We start from the raw sequence: 17,119 nt of genomic DNA, 5'->3' as shown, positions 1-17,119 counted from the left end.
TGGGGAGAGGAGAAGGGACTCGGCTTGGGGAAGGAGGCAGAGAGGCAGCTGCAGTGCCGGGAGGGGTGCGTGCGCGTGTGCCAGGCTCGCCCGCCGCCTCCAGGCTCAGTCTGCGCTCCTCGGCACGCGGGGCAGCCGGGGCTGGGGAGTACGAACAGCGCCCCTTGCCCGGACCTCGCCTCCCCAGGGCGCCCGGCATTCCCCCGGGCCTGGGCGCACGGGGCGGAGCGAACCACAGGGGCTGCGCTCCCCGCCCCCGCCCCTCGCACCCTGCCCGGCCCCCTCTCCATTGAGTTTTCCCCACACCGGCGCCCATCAATGGTCCTGCTCGGGGATGCACACGCAGCTCACGGCCGGAGGGGGGTAGCAGCCGCCGCCGCCAGGTGCGGGCTCTCCCGGGCCGCCGCCGCCGCTCGCCGTCGCCGCCACTCGAGCCCCGGGGCGCGCTGAGGTCCTGGCCGGCCATGGGGCTGCCTAGGCTGCCGTTGATGGCGTGAAAAGGGGCGACGGAGCCGCCACGCTCGGGGTCCCCGGCTGCCTGCATGGATGTCTTCAGCTTTGTGAAGATTGCAAAGCTCTCGAGGTAGGGGCTGCGCCGGTGCATTTGCACCCAGGGCCGCCGCCGCGGGCAACTTGGTGCTTTATTTTTCGGGAGGCTCGGGGAGAAGTAAAAGCTGGAAAGAGCTGCGGGGCTTAAGATAGGACTGCAACGAGGTGGCCAGGGGCTGCTGCGTTCAACTTATTTCTCACTGGCTGGTGGGGCTTGTGTATCGACGGGTGTAGACCACACACACAGAGATACACACGCCCTCACGCACACACCAATGTTCACGACAGTTTGTTTTCCCTTAGGAAAAGCCCCAGTGGTACTTGGGGTCACATGTATAATTCAGGGCTAAGAGAAGATGGTTGTAATTGCTACTGCTAGGGAAAGCCAGAAGAGCTTAGAGCTTTGCTACCTGCTTTCCAAGCGGTAGTGACCAAAAGTGCCCCCTGGCCCCGGCAATTAGACCTCCACACCCTGGAAAACTTAGCTTGTTTTGGATTGACCCAGGTAACCGGTCAGGTGTTCCCAGCAGTGACCTAGATGCTGAAGTCATGGAGACAGAAGACAAAGACCTTTAGCCTTTCTTTGGGTAACTATGTAGTCCTAAGCCTTGAAAGACAGAAATTTGCTTCCAAGTGGCCGTGTTTTTGAAGTGGAAAAAAAGTCGTCAATTCAGGCAGATTTCTGGAGCAGTGCTGATAGAGGAAGAACATTTCCACTTTTTGGCCACCTAGGTATTACCTGGTCAGAGCATTGCTCCTAGGTCTTCTGCTCTGCTTCCCTTTCCAAAGTCTTCATCGAACTCAGAAAGTAAGTCTGTGCTTCTTGCAATGTGGCATTAACTGGGAAGGGCCTGGTATGATTGTAGTGTGGCAAATTAGGAAATCTTGCCCCATCTCTGCCCAAGTTTTTGGAAAGACTGGCCTTCTGCCCCGGGAGCTCTTGATAGCAGTTACTACCACACCTTAGGAGGTAGACAGTAGGGGTTTCCCAGGACGCAGTTTAGATTTGCTTTCAAGACAGAGAGAATAATCCTAGGTTTTCCTTCATTCCTTAGTGTCACGGTGGGACACGAATGCATCAGGCAAGAATGAGCGGCCTCAGATAGCCTAAGTCAGAAATGTATGTTGACTTTGCTTTGCTAAATTACATTTGAGACATTTCAGAAACATTTCCTTTGGATGTGGCCATTCAGATGTGCCTCTCCAACAACCACAGGTCTTCATTTGTTCTTCTTGCCCATCTCCACCTTCCCTCACTACTCACATGGGTCAGTCTTAATGTCACAAGCAGATTTCCCAGGGAAAGGGCCGCATTGTAACTTAGTCTGGGTAGATGTGAGGTATACAGTTGATGGGTAAATGTCTTTATTGAAGAAGAGGCGTTGCCCTGCACGTCAGAAGACATATGTCAAGCAGTAGATGATTGTAGTGTGGCAAATTCTTTGGTTTCATGCTGATATCATAGAGGGCCATGGCTTCACACCTCTATTCTATTAACTTCCTGCATGCTTCTGCCTATGGCTGGTTTATCAACAGCTGTCAAATCATGAACCATGGATGGGAAACGGCTATGAGCAACAGTTTAGCAATTGCCTGATGCCATCTGTGTGATGGCAGAGAGATTGCCAAAGGGAAAAAAGTTGAACCAATAGTATAGTTTACAGTAACCAAGGTAGATTTCAGTGGCCTCAAATGCTAAAAAATGATAAGATTAACGAAACATCTAGAGCCTAGATTTACTTAAACTTTGGAGTTTGGGAGCGCACAGAGCTGTGTGTCAGTGAAAAGATGTTTTATACTCGTTTTGCTAAATTCTAGGGTGTCTTCATGATATTCACAAATCTGAGTTTTTGCAAAACCCAAGCCAGGCTGTGGGAGATTAGTATCTTATTTTAAAAAGAGGTTAAAATTTAGTAAATGAGTGTGAATTTCACTTTCTATCCTTAACGTGATCCAAATAGAGTGTTTATTCTAAAGAGAGAAGCTGCACATGTTCTGAGCTTATGTGCCGATTAAGAAATCTTCCATCCATGGGAAATCTTCTTGTTTCTCAGTGTGAGCTCAGTGATGGTCCCTGAGTTGAAATAGAAATACCTGTAGAGGGTCATCAGCATGCAGAAACACATGTTTGCAGCTGCTTGTTTCTGCCCTTGAAGGAATAAAGTCCCGTGCGTGTGTTGTAAAGGCTGTTACAGAAATCAAGTTCTTTTCTCAAAGGTGAAGTATAAAAGTGCTTACACTGCAGGATTTTCCTGATTTCAGAATGGATAATCTTCCTAAAGGATTTAGCTTTGATCAACGTGGTTACTTGAGTGCTTAAAATTCTCTTGGTTTGGAGATGAACACACGTAGTTACCCCGGGCCTTAGCCTTGTCTTTGGTTCTCAAGAACTTGAGTTTCTAAATGTTGATTCGGAAAGCATTTGCTGTAGAAGCATACCTGATATTTTCTACGTGTTCTATCCGTGAGTAAAGAGAGTGGTAATTACAAAGAATTACAAGAGAATACTAATCCACACTGGAATTAATAGGCAGCACATTTTGACTTTTCAAAGTACCTACATTTAACTACTTGTTGCCAGAGTCTATGCCCTTTAAATCATGTGAAAAATCAGAATTCAGATTGCTCCTCAAGAACGTGGTACAATCTTATGATCATCAATAAAAAAAAATGCTGCCAAGTGTTGGCATAGCTGACAAGTTGCGACTCTTTACATCCTTTTTGAATTGTGACCCTTGGTTGCATCCATCGTGGGTGGCACAGTGTGTCACGGTTCTCTCTGGAGTCGTTTTTTCTTGTTCTTATAATTTTCTGGTTATTAAACTGCTTGATAGTTTACATGCAATTTTACTTCACTGTTTCCTTGGTAACAGTTATATATCACTTTCCATCTTTGTAGATGAGAGCATTACAGATGATTGCCTTATAAGCCAGTAATCGTATAAAAATAGGCATGTATTTTTATTGTTACTGTTCTTTGTATCGACTATTTCATTTGTAAAGCAGATGCACTCTTTGAAATGTTTACAGAAGAATGCAGTTCAGTAGAAAAACATATGATTATGCCCCCTTCACCTGCGGGAAGTGATTTGAAACCCAAAACTCATAGGGGTGTTATTAAGCTGAGCCATGTGTTCATGGATTGAATAGCCTGACTTCACTTCTTTTCTTTAAGCAAAACAGCACACTTTGGGATAATGATTGGGCCCCAGTTATTAATATGAATAGTATTTCTCGTAGTGATAGGTAAATTTGGGGGCTGCTTTATTTTACATCGTCTTCTAGTTGCATGGGTTATTTGGTGGCATACAGCAGTGGTTAATATCTGTAATAGGAAAGTGTGCTAATTTTGTTACAAATACACATTTGAGGAAGAATAGAAAATCCGTATGTATAGTTTCCTCAGATTTTTATGTAACACCTATTTAGAGGTTACTAAACTTCTATTTTTTACCTTTACCTTGTTCAGAATGAAAGATTTCCCAGAGAAAAAGGGAAGTTAAAGAAGCAATACAAAAGGTCAGGTTTTTCCCATCTCTCTTTTGACCTGAGTAATTGTATTAATGTTGCTGATAATAGTGAGCTGTGGAGGCCAGCAATGAAAAACTCCCAAAGACTCTGGATTTGAATTTTATTAAAAATGCTACTTGCTCATCGTCTGAGTCCTTTCTGAGTTCTGCTGATTTTCCTGGCTGTCAGGAGGTGAAATGATGAACAGTTTCATAATAGAACTAGATTCCTGTTTTAGGAATGTTTAACTCTAGTTTCCCAGGGGTTGCTAGTTTGCAGCTGTGAAAGTCAAGTCACTAGCACTTCCTGGGGCGGATGTCTACTTCAGGCTAGGCAGCATTTCAAGCATCTCTTTCTCTCTCTCTTTGGGACAAGTGAATTTCACCTTCTTGCTATCAGAATTTGATATAGATTGTCAGCTGCAGTGAAACTTACTTGTAATTTAAAAGCATGACCTGGAAATTCTCACTTTCTGCTTATGGAGCTTCCAGCTGTTGATTTTCTCCTTACATACACGTGTACACACACACACACACACACACACACACACAGTTCAACTTTATTATTCCATTTGGAGTTTGCCATGGAAGTTTAGCTGTGAGAGAATATATATTATTGGTGAACTAGAAATTTATCTTTAAGGAATGGACTTAAAGTCACTGATTTCATACTTGGCTAATGAGAAAAACTGAGAGCATTTTTTGAGTTTGCTGAGAAATACAGTCCTGCAATCTACCACTCTTACCATCAAATGATCTTGAACTTTGAAAGCTAATCGTAGCAAGGAAAGAAAATTATGACCAGGTTAAACCAGGGATTGGTAAACTATGGCCTCTGGGCCAAGTGTGGCTCGCTGACTGTTTTGGTATAGCCTATGAGCTAAGAAAGGTTTTAATTTTTTAAAAAATTTTTAAATGGTTCAAAAAAAGTCAAAAGAAGAATAATATGGAATTAAAATGTCGGTGTCCATAAATGAAGTTTTATTGGAACACAGCTATGTTTGTGCATTTGAGTATTGTCTGTGGCTGCATTTGCTCTAGGACAGCAAAGCTGAATAGATGCTACAGAGACCTTATAAGGCCTGCAAAGCCTGAAATATTTACTATCTGGCCCTTTACAGAAACAGTTTACTGACCCCTGGGTTAAACAGTGCCTTTTCCTATTTTCTCTTCTTTACATTATCAGCACGTGTGTGGGCACAAGTATAACCAAATACACACTGTCAAAGATCAGCAAAGCCAGACACTAGATATAAAGTGGTCAGGACAGATTTTAATCAGTAACATACTAGTGCAATAGGGAAAGGAGGCCAGTGTGAACTCCACACAACGTCCATTTGTACAGAGGTGACTGGGTATTTTAAAGGGTAAGTGAGGGAAGGTAGGGGGAGCTAGGGCTCAGGAGAGGCAGGGAAGGGAAAAATTACAAACTAGCGAGAAAGGGTGTTGCTCCCTGTGACACCCATCTGCGTTTGCTAACTGGCGCTTATCCAAGTTAAGCTCCTCCTCTGCCACAGAGGCTGGGAGACAGGGACTCTATCTTCAGATATTGGCTAGAAGAAACAATAAATTCTTTTGGCAGGCTTAAATTTTCTCAAGCAGGCATGTTAGGGGGCTAGAGTCCTCCTAGGGATTTGGTCTTGAGCTGTTACGAACTAAGTATTTGTTCAGTTCTTTATAGGCCAAGGTTGAGGCCTATTGGAGAAAGGGCTCACAGGTGCCTGGCTAGAGTTTGGTTAAGGAGAGAAACTTAGTCAACACATGTCAAATTTAGCATATTAAGTACATGAATTCACCAGTAGTGTACATTCACAATTAATGTAGACCTTATTTTTATTTAAACTTATGATCTCAAATTATTTATTCAACTGTTGGGACTGACCATTAGAAGTGAACGTTATTGCCTTACTGCTATTTGTTGCACTGGGGACAATTTTTGCATGCTTATTCTTTGGTCACTAAGTTGGCCTGCTTTCTTTGGGCTGGAGAGTTACCTGTTAGAGTGATTCTTGCCTTCCATAGGCTTTTTTTTTTTTATATAATTTTATTTATTTATTTATTTTTTTCCCCAAAGCCCTGGTAGATAGTTGTATGTCATAGTTGCACATCCTTCTAGTTGTTGTATGTGGGACGCAGCCTCAGCATGGCAGGAGAAGCGGTATGTCGGTGCACGCCTGGGATCCGAACCCGGGCCGCCAGCAGCGGAGCGCGTGCACTTAACCGCTAAGCCACGGGGCCGGCCTTCCATAGGCTTTTAAACTTCTAGTTTAACATGGATGGAAAAAGAATGGGCGATAATACTTGTATAGTCTCAACTGACGTGTGCCAAAGAACTGATAAACAAGTCCACAGGAGAATGCCTGGTATTTCCTTACAGTACACTTGAGCCATCTGGTCCTAATGGCTGATGACCTTCATTAATCTGTTTCCAAATGGAAAGAAAACTAGATAAGTGGATTTAGTTGTAGGCAGAGGACTGGAAAGAGGCTGTATTAATTTGGAGTTGAATTTAACCCAACTTTCTTATGATTTGATTGAGAGCATTGTAATGGAAACCTGTAGACTACCTTTAGTTCTTTGTAGCAAAAACATATCAAAAGTATGCTGCCTTGCTTCTGAGCAATTTAGATCATTATGTACTTAAGCTGTGAAAATTATCTTGAAGAAATCTAAGCCTTAGTTTTAGATAACAAAGTTAACATTCCAGGTTTTTCCTGGCAAAAAGATGATAAGGGTTTCCTGCCTGAATTCTTTTAGAAATATATTTTCAAGTATGGTTTACAGCATTTGGCTTAGGATAAATACTCTATACTAAATAATTAGTAAAGTCATACACAGCCCATTCTAATACTTCTTGCAAATAAATTACCATAATTTGTTTAGCTGAACAGTTATCATGATCAGTACACAAGTTACAAAGTGGCCTGCCCTTGGATTAGATCTCAGAGAATAAACTTTTATTTCTGTTTTGACGTTTAAAGCATTTTTTTTCTGTGATTGATGGTTAAAAATTCATCAACTTGGACTTCTAAGAAATCTGTGTTTTACTGCTGTAAGCTCAACAAGCAAAATTATGATTATGCTAAAATGGGTTTTTATAGATGTCAGTAAGTTTTTATTTTAGGAAGTCCTTTTTGAATGATAGGAAAACACTATCATTTTTATGAAATAAATATTTCTCAAGTTTGAAAAGGAAAAGCAATTTTCCTACAATTACAGTTTACTATAGGGTTTTAATTTTTATTTTGGTTGTTTTTCATATGTTCCATAAATTGTATGAGATTTGCTTAATTGAAAATAAGAACATGATAATTATCTCACAAAGATGAGCTTTAAAGAAAACAATGAGCCAAAGTTCATAAAATTAATGTTAAAATTCGCCCAACGACTGTAGGAAGGAGTGTATTTATATATTTAATCGGCACGATTATTTAACTGGTAGAAGAGTGCTGTGGTGGAGAACATGAAGCCATCTGGCTAATTCGAGGCTGTTCTGCATTGGATCCTACATCTAACCATGGTGACTTTACAGTGGGCTGTCTAACTGGGGTCCAGGGTGCTTGTCTCTTATGAAATTCACATTCCTAGTCACTAGTGGGGACCCTGGGTCAGGGCAGTTAGCAGTCCAGGTACACAGTGAGTGAAGTCTGGGATTAGTTTTGTCACAGTGCTGCTCAGGGCAGTGCCCCCCTCTGTGGCCTAGGGCACAGGTTAGCACACTATAGCCACCTGATTTGTTTACTTTTATTTATATTGACTTCTGTTCTAGTAGCTGTCCTACCAGTTTTTGTAAATAAAGTTTTATTGGAACACAGCTGTGCTCGTTTATTTATGTATTGTCTGGGGCTGCTTTTGGCAGAGTTGAATAGTTGTGACAGAGACCACATGGCTTGCAAGGCCTAAAATATTTACACTGCCCTTGACAGGAGAATTTTACTGTTCTTCCTTGAGCTCTCTGCCCAGTACTCAAATTCCCCTCTGAGGCTAGAGCTGTGCCCTGGGTGACTGCCTGATTTGCTGGGAGAGGGAAGGGTTGATGTGGTTGGGGGGACACTTGTCCTCTGCCAGCCCCTCTTTGGGGTCTTTAGCTGTTAGCATTTACTGTACTGCCTGGAGGTTAATTTAGAAGCTTTCTGAAGTGAAAATCTGATCCTCTCTGTCTTCTCTATCTCCTTGCTCCTTAAAGCCTATAGGGAAAAATCCACATTCTTTATCTCCACCCTTTTGGGGTTGGCCCCTGTTTCCTTTGGGTATCTTATTGGTGGACACTTGTTATTTCTCCTTCCCAGCCTTAACTTCCTTTTCAACCCCCAAACACACATATGCACACATTCACACACACATACCCCTACCTCTAACTATGTCGAACCTTTTAGAAGTCCTAAATGGTGTCACACCTCTGGGCCTTTACATATACTCTTCATTTCATCTGGAACAATCTTTACCTCCCCCTTTTCACCTAGAAAACTACTATTTGTCTTTTATGTTTCGGTTTGTAATCTAAGATTGTTTCCTGCAGCCTTCTCAACTCGCCAATCCTGAGTGAAATGGCTGGACTAGCATCTTTTGTTAGTTAAGACAATCTAACTGCTTTAGCAGATTAACCCCTCAATTTATAGTGGCTCATTTCTTGCTCGCTTGGAGCCCCTCACAGGTGTTCCTGAAAGAGTGAGAGAGCTCTGCTACACACGCTCAGTCAGAGAACTTGGAAGATGCACGCTGTCTCCTCTTCAATATGAGATTCAGGGTTGCCCTGCCCATTAAGGTTCAGCTGACAGATGAGGGGAGAGAAATGGAAGAAGACTGGGTGGGAGGTTTTGAAGGGCCATGCCTGGAATTGAAGTACGTCATTCTGCCTACACTCCATTAACCAGAACCATGGCCATATCTAACTGCGTGGGCGGCTGGGACATTTAGTCTAGCTGTGTACTCAGTCTCTGCTGGGCATCTTGTGCTCTACCTTTATCATAATATTTCTTCATTATGTGGGAGATTGCACTTTTGTTCCCAATTTTTAAACTTTCCCTAAACCCAAGCCTCTTCTGTGTGACATTACAGTTCCTCCTGCTAGAGGTGGAGTGTCCTTTCCTGCCCCATTGCCGTTGGGCTTGTCACTTGCTTTGGCCAATAGAACATGGGTAGGAGTCAGTATCAGTTTTGGTAGAAGGCCTTAGGAGGCAGTGTGCATTTCTTTTTTGCTTCTAATATTGCTAATGAAGAGCTGCCTGGATTAGCCTGTTGGTCCAGAAGCTGGATTCACATGGCACAGCACCATCCTGCGAACCTGTGAGCATGAAAACATGCTTATTGTTGGATGACACCGAGTTTGGGGGAAGTTTGTTATGCAGCATTATTGCAGCAATAGTTGACCAGTACATATTGTATTATAATTGACAATTATAGTCCAGTTTGGGATTGTGTCACATTTATGAGCTCTTTGAGGGCAACACCCCTTTATATGAAACTTCTTTGGTTCAGAGTAGATATTAAGTATTTGGTGAATTATGAATGAATCAGAGTGAAACCATACTGCATTCCACATGACGTCAAGTATTAATTATCATAGATATGTCTGCTTCTGTACTTCATTCAGCAGATCGGAGTGCTCCTGATTTTTAGGATCTGCTGCCAGTTCTCATTTACTGTGCCCGTTGGACACTTGGCAGTAAACTCCTGCCCACCTCTAGAGTTTGGGACCCAGCCCTACATCTGGGCCCAGATCCTCTCACGTTTGATTTCTTTCCCTTCCTTCTAGTCCTGAAAATCCTAGTGTTCTCCAGTTATACACATTGTTTCTCTACTTCCAGGAGAAAATTGACATTTGTAACATACTTAAAGGTTTGATAATGAGAGTTTTGTGTACTTAAATGTGATATTAAAGACCTCGTGATCAGGGTTTCTTGCCTACAATATGTTGGGAAAAGGAAATAAAGAACTAGGAAATAAAATACTCACTGTACTAAATGAAAGGTATTGTCTTGCTAAAGTGCACACATTTGACCTAGAGTTAGGTTTTATATTGCTCTTTTAAAATATCACACCGAATGAGCAAATTTTAAGAAATGAGTCTATGAGAACTTTGCTTAAAAATGAACATGAAATACAGTGCAGCTGTGGGGAAAAAAGAACAAGGAAATGCTCTATGCAGTGATATAGAAAGATCTTTGGATATATTTATTGTTATGTGAAAGTAGTAAGGTACAAAACTGTTTAAAAAGGGGGGGATTGAATATGTATATTTTTTGTGTTTGCATAAAAGTGACTGGAAGGATGCACAATAAACTAATAACAGTGTGTAACTCTGTAAATCAGGGGTACAAGGGATTATGTGTGAAAGGGATTGGATTGATAGGGGACATGGGTCCCCACTTTATATTTTTATTTTATTTTGATTTTTTAACCCTAGGAATATATTAACTTTTAAGAATTAAATGTGAATTTCAAAAAAGTGATAGGATACCCACATAAATGCAGAGGTCCAAATAATAATATTGACAAGTTTTTGACATGTTTTTTCTGATTGTAAAAGTAAGATAACTTGTTGTAAAAAGTTTTGAAAATACAGAATATATAAAGGAAAATATTGAAATTCCACCAGCCAGATATAATCACTGTTATCTATTTTCTTTAACCATTCCATCTATTTTACATAATTAATATCATATTTACACAATTCTGTACTTAAATTTTTAAAAAATGTTATGTGCCCGTATCATTAAACATTCTTGATAAATATAAAATAAACAGCTTCATATATCACAGTTTATTGAAGGACTTCCTATTTAATTAACGTTTAGATCATTTCCAGTGTTTTGCTTTGGATAATAATGTGATGAATATCTTTACAATGAAGTCGTTGGATTTCATGGGCATATTTCTTTATGACATTAACAATAGCATACTGAGTATTTCAAAACTCATAAAAGTCAGAAGGTAGTTTGAGATGCCATTAAAATGATATTCAAATTTTATCCTAAAGTTGTGAGCATTCTAGTTTCTCAAAGGTATTAAAGTTGACAAGCAGCATTTGTCATGGAAGTTAACCTAATGACAAGACTTGAAGCAGCTGGTGATGGGAAAGCTTGAGTAAGGCTGGGTGGAACATCAGGTGGATTTTTAGCAAGTCAAACCTTGTTTTCTTACGTTTGTAAAATGGGAAAATTATGGGATATTCCTTCTAAGTTTAATTCTATTTCTAAACTTCCATCATTTTACCATAGAATAAGCAAATTCTAAGAAATGCATCTATGAGAACTTAGATTAAAATAGCATGAAACACTATGCTGCTATAGAACATAAAGAACAGTGGAACATTCTATGCAGTGATATCGAATGATCTCCAGGATATATTTATTAAGTGAACACAGTAAATTACACAACAGTAAGTATGCTTGTATTTACATAAAAAATGCTGAAAGGATACATAAGAAACTAAAAAAAGTGTTATTAGAATGAGGAGAGGAAGGGGGAGAAGAAAGTTTACTTAGAGGAAAGAAAATAGGGTAGGGCCGGCCCCGTGGCTTAGCGGTTAAGTGTGTGTGCTCCGCTGCTGGCGGCCCGGGTTAGGATCTCGGGCGTGCACTGACGCACCGCTTCTCCAGTCATGCTGAGGCTGTGTCCCACATACAGCAACTAGAAGGATGTGCAACTGTGACATACAACTATCTACTGGGGCTTTGGGGAAAAAAAGGAGGAGGATTGGCAATGGATGTTAGCTCAGAGCTGGTCTTCCTCAGCAAAAAGAGGAGGATTAGCATGGATGTTAGCTCAGGGCTGATCTTCCTCACAAAAAAACAAACAAAAAAAATTGGGTAAATATGATCCGCCAAAATGTTGAAAAATAAGCTCTAGATGAAAATATAAATTGCTAACTTAGACAGTTCTAACCTATAATTTCTTAGTTTTTTTCTATTTAGAATGAATGAAACGTAAGAGAGAGTTTAATATATTAAGGATATATATCCAAAAAGTGTAATAGAAATTTCAGATCTATAAAATTTTAATGTTAGTTTTTATTAGCAAATTAAGATAAAGCTGGAAGATCATATTATTCTAAAAATGATCTCATTTTGTGTAGAACTGAGTACTCTGAAGCAAAATTCCTTCAGTTTTTATGTCTAGTTCAGGCTTTCTCTGATAGGAATATAAGCAGAAAAAGTATTTTTCTTTTGTTCCTTACCCCCCAACAAGGAATGTGTATGATTTTTAAATGTAAATTTTATACATTTTTGACAACAATCCTAGAAATCTTATCCTCTGATAATCTTTCATTCACCAGCAGGGACCACTTGGTGTTTTTGGAGAACCATATTCTGGGGATGTATTGATGGATGTTTCCTTTCGGACTGTAATTTGATTATGCTGCCATTAGTTCATAATTTGGTTTTCTGGTTGGGATCATGTTGACAGGCTGAAGAATAGAGTGCTATTTCACTAAGTTGATGAAACACACATAGGAGGCAATAAAGTGCCTAATCCTTCTCTACTGGTTAATCCTTTAGTTTATCTCACTTTAACACTGATGTGGTTGTGTATAACTCCATCAACTTCCATTTATCTAGAATATAGTGGTGTGTTTAATCAAATAGTCTAGCTATTATAGCTGTATGTGTTAAGCTTTTTAAAAAAATCATCTGAACACAAGAAGATACATGCATAAAACTATACTGGGCATGATTCATGGTTTTAATGCTAACCTAGAAGTCATTTTAAATTTTTTCCTGTGTCCTAGATCAGGGATCAGGGTTTGGTAAACTGCAGCCTGTGGGCCCAATCCAACCTCTTGCCTGTGTTTGTATAAAGCCAGTTTGTATAAAGAATGGTTTTTACATTTCTAAATGGCTCCCAAAAATCAACAGAATAATATTTCATGACACGTGAAAATTATATGAAATTCAAATTTGTGTCCATAAATAAAGGTTTAATTGGCACACAGCCATGCCCATTATGTATTGTCTATGGCTGCTTTCTCGATACAGTGGGAGAGTTGAGTGGTTGCTACAAAGACCGGATGACCCACAAAGCCTAAAATATCTGCCCCTCTACAGAAAGTTTGCTAACCCTGTCCTCTGTCATTAAATATCATCAAGTGGTTCTTGATGGAAAGAGAATTACAAATGAATATGTAGACACAGATTTAGATATATATTTTTATCTTTCTGGTTTTTTTTGAAAGTCTGCATAAATGGGAGGTTAGACAATATCACTTTGCACTTACAGATGATTCTCTGTATAATTTTTCCTACTGTGAGCAATCCTTTCTCTTCCCAAATAGATTTTAAACAACTTGAATAGGAATTGTGTTGTAAATGTTTATATTCTCCTACCGGGCAGCAAGCCGTGCTTGCTTTCTTTCCCACAAAGAAGAAAGACATAAAAACACAAAGAATCACCCACACATGCTATGTAGTAAAGGATTCAAAGCAAAAGGCTGATAAGCTGTTTCCCTTTGTCCACTGGTTGCTTTGCTGTGACAGGTGCATACTTTGAAGAGAACTGTGGAAGTGACACTAGGAAGGTAGGCTTACTTAAGAGGATAGAAAAAACAGGAGAGGATGTGGACCCTGGGCCAGCCCTACTAGGTTATCCTACTATGTCTACTTCCTAGGAAGTGGACATCAAAACTCCGCTACAGTGTGGGTAGTTTATTTAGGGACATGTATTCTTAGTAGTTCATGTATAACCTAAATGGCTTCCATGTTTTCAGGTTAAAAATGTCATCCTTATTATGCTTTCTTATTATGAGTTTCTTATCTGAGTTTATCAGTTAAGATATTTTAGCTGCAAGTAAAGGAATGCTTGACTAACTATGGCTTAAACAGTACATTTCTAGAGGTAGGTGGTTCCTGGGTTGGGCTTCATCGACTCAGGCTCTTTCCTTCTTTCTACTCCACCAGCTTCATGCTTGTTACCTAATGGGTGTAAAGTGGTTGCCACAGCTCCAGGCATCATATGACTGGGTTCAGAGGCAGGAAACAGGGGGTAGCTGTGAGTATTTTCCTTGTGTGGCTCTTTTTTTTTTTTTTTTTTGGTCATGGAGAAACATCTTTTGCAGAAGCTGAGACAGAGGGCAATGAGATGTTCATTTCTGGCTCACCTTCCCAGAGATCCTAATGCTCAGAATTAGGGAGGAAGAAGGGGAAGAGAAGTTGAGAACTCAATTAACATGCTATTCTTCTCTAATATTTTCTCTTTTATTCAGAGCTGCACTTGGAGAACAGCAATAAAACTATTGTTTGCATAAAAAACACTTGAATTTGAGAGGAAGCTACCAAGTATCCATCTGGACACCATACTTATATTCCAGTAGAAATATATGACCCTTACTGCTTTATGATTAAATTGAAAGTGTATTCATTAGGATGCTGTCAGCAGCAAGTAATGGAATACATGACTACAGATAGCTTAAAGAGGAGGACAGTTTATTCTCTCACATAGAAATCCAGAGATAGGGCCATTTTAGGGTTGGTTAATGGGATTCAAGCGCTCTGGGTTTTGTCATCTTTTTCATGTGCCATCTCAGCATGTAGACTGCACTTCTCGTGGTCACAAAGTGACTGCAGTAGCTCCAGCCATCATATCTTCACACAAAAGAGACCAAAGATGAGAAGAGGGGAGCATGATATGTTCTTTCCATACGTCCCTTTTCGAGAGTGTGGAAACTTTTGCCAGAAATTTCATAGCAGAGTCCCTTGATCTTGCATTGTTCAGAATTATCACCGTGTCTCATGTCTTTCTTAAATCCACCTGGTGAGGGGAATCACCATGGCTGGTTTAGGCTTGCAGACATTGGCAAACTATGATCTGTGGACCAAATACAGCCCAGGACCTGTTTTTGTAAATAAAATTTCATTAGGGGCCAGCCCCGTGGCATAGTGGTTAAAGTTCGGTGCACTCTGCTTCGGTGGCCCTGGTTCGCGGGTTCAGGTCCCAGGCGCAGACCTACTCCACTCATCAGCCATGCTGTGGTGGTGACCCACGTACAAAATAGAGGAAGACTGGCACAGATGTTAGCTCAGGGCTAATCTTCCTCAAGGAAAAAAGGAGGAAGATTGGCAACAGATGTTAGCTCAGGGTGACTCTTCCTCACCAAAAAAAAGAGAACACCCCCATGACCATTCATTTACATATAATTTACAACTGTTTTTGCATTATAACAGCTGAGTTGCGTAGTTGCAACAGAGATCATATGGCCCACAAAGCCTAAAATATTTACTATCTGACCCTTTATGGAAAAAGTTTGCTGACCCTTGGTTCAGAGAACCAGTGGTTCTCAACAGGGAGGCGGGTGTTGGGCAATGCTACCCCTGAGTGTTCTAGTTGTTTATAACGTTGGGGTCAGGGTCCTGGGGGCATATAGTGGGAAGAGACCAGGGATACCAAGCATCCTAACATGAGCAAAACAGTTCTGTATAATGAAGAGTTGTCCCACTGAGAATAGCAGTGGTGCCCGCACATTGACAAACACTGGCTTATGTTAATTACGAGTCTGTTTCGAGTGTAGGCGAGGGCCTCAGCTCCCACTACTCCCATCTCACCCCCAGCCCAGCATATGCTATCTGATACCTGCAAAATTGAGACTCTGGCAGGAAAGGAGAGGAAATGACTGTTGGTTAGGCAACCAAAAGCACAAGCTCTGGAGAGCAGATAGGATTTGCTAACTTGGTCTCCAGAAAGGGATCGTTGCATGGGCACCTCAGAATTATGGACTGACTCATCGGCTGACGACAGTGGTTGCCCTGATGCGGAACAGCTCCTGGTGCCCGAGTTTTACATGAGTGGGAAATGTGCTTCCCTGCATTCCATATACTACAGGATTTGAGTTTACGTGAACTGAAAAGGTCTTTTCGTTCATGCTGTTCTTTTTTTTTTTTTTTTTTTTTTTATTTTTTCCCCCAAAGCCCCAGTGGATAGTTGTATGTCATAGTTGCACATCCTTCTAGTTGCTGTATGTGGGACACGGCCTCAGCATGGCCGGAGAAGCGGTGTGTTGGTGCGCGCCTGGGATCCGAACCCAGGTCGCCAGGATCAGAGTGAGAGCACTTAACCGCTAAGCCACGGGGCCGGCCCTCGTTCATGCTGTTCTGTAATGAAGAAATTATTTCCAACAAGAATGTATTAATCATGTGATTGAAAGTAAGGTTTTAAAGATAATTATAAACAATTAAGTAATTTCAAATAATTTTCTTGGTGTTTATGATAAAACCAATTAATTTATTAGACACTTTTGTTTGCGTGTCATTGAAAGGAAATTTACAAGTCTGCATTTCTTATTCCTAACCATTTTCTCATTGATTGAGTAAGTTGTAATTGTTCATAATAAAAATGTCTCAGCTGTACTTTTTTGTATATCTATAGCCATAATCACATTAAATGAAGGCATGGGGATAGGTATGAAATATCTACTAAGTATTCCTATGAATGGGTAGGTGTAGACACTTACATGTTAAACAAATCTGATGTTTGATGATTGCCTGGAGTATTGTAGTACTCTGATTTTTTTAAACCAAAACCCATAGTAAGAAATTTGTTTTCGATTGTTACCTAATACACACTTATACTATACACACACTTATACATAATTAAAACAGAAGTTTCACAAAATGATACTGAGTTGCATACAATCTGATTCTGTTCTATTTTATCCTTTTTCAGTTTTTTGATTCTGCTGAGTGCAGCCCACTGAAGTAGTTTCATGACCTCTTCCCCCACAATAAGTTGCACCCCATGTTTGAAAAACACTAGGGTCGTGGATGTGTGATTTTTCTCCTCCTGGGAACTCTTCCCTCTTCTTGGAACATCACTTCTCTTCCTTTGGGAACTTGTCCTTCCCCATGCCAACCATAATATATGAGAGTGGCTGTTGATCATCAGCCCTTGTGACCCAGACTGAACCAATGACAGCTCTTGCCCAGAGTTTTGTGAACTTGAGCCAGCAAGGAAGGGCTTTGTTCCTCTGTGATGACAGCCTTTACGAATGTAAGCCCACAGTTCCCTGTAGCCATAGGTGCCAGTCCCAGGGGACCTCTGGCTGAGAGCCTGAGTCAGCATATAGTGAGTGG

At 40.8% G+C, this 17,119-nt stretch overlaps 1 protein-coding gene across 1 annotated transcript in view; it reads left to right on the top strand.

Moving 5' to 3' along the window:
- Window positions 1-446: 446 nt before the first annotated feature.
- The window catches only part of FRMPD4 (FERM and PDZ domain containing 4), a 535,550-nt gene continuing 518,877 nt past the window's right edge, over window positions 447-17,119 (top strand). The window contains exon 1 of the mRNA XM_087426512.1: window positions 447-583. Coding sequence (XP_087282638.1) covers window positions 543-583 — 41 coding nt within the window. The 5' untranslated portion in view covers window positions 447-542. The remainder of the gene's footprint in view (window positions 584-17,119) is intronic.

Source organism: Ceratotherium simum, chromosome X (assembly GCF_057802395.1).
Source record: "Ceratotherium simum simum isolate JZ-2026a chromosome X, ASM5780239v1, whole genome shotgun sequence".
NCBI lineage: Eukaryota > Metazoa > Chordata > Mammalia > Perissodactyla > Rhinocerotidae > Ceratotherium > Ceratotherium simum.
Note: the sequence above shows the minus strand (reverse complement) of the source record. Positions and strands in the feature narration are given on the sequence as shown.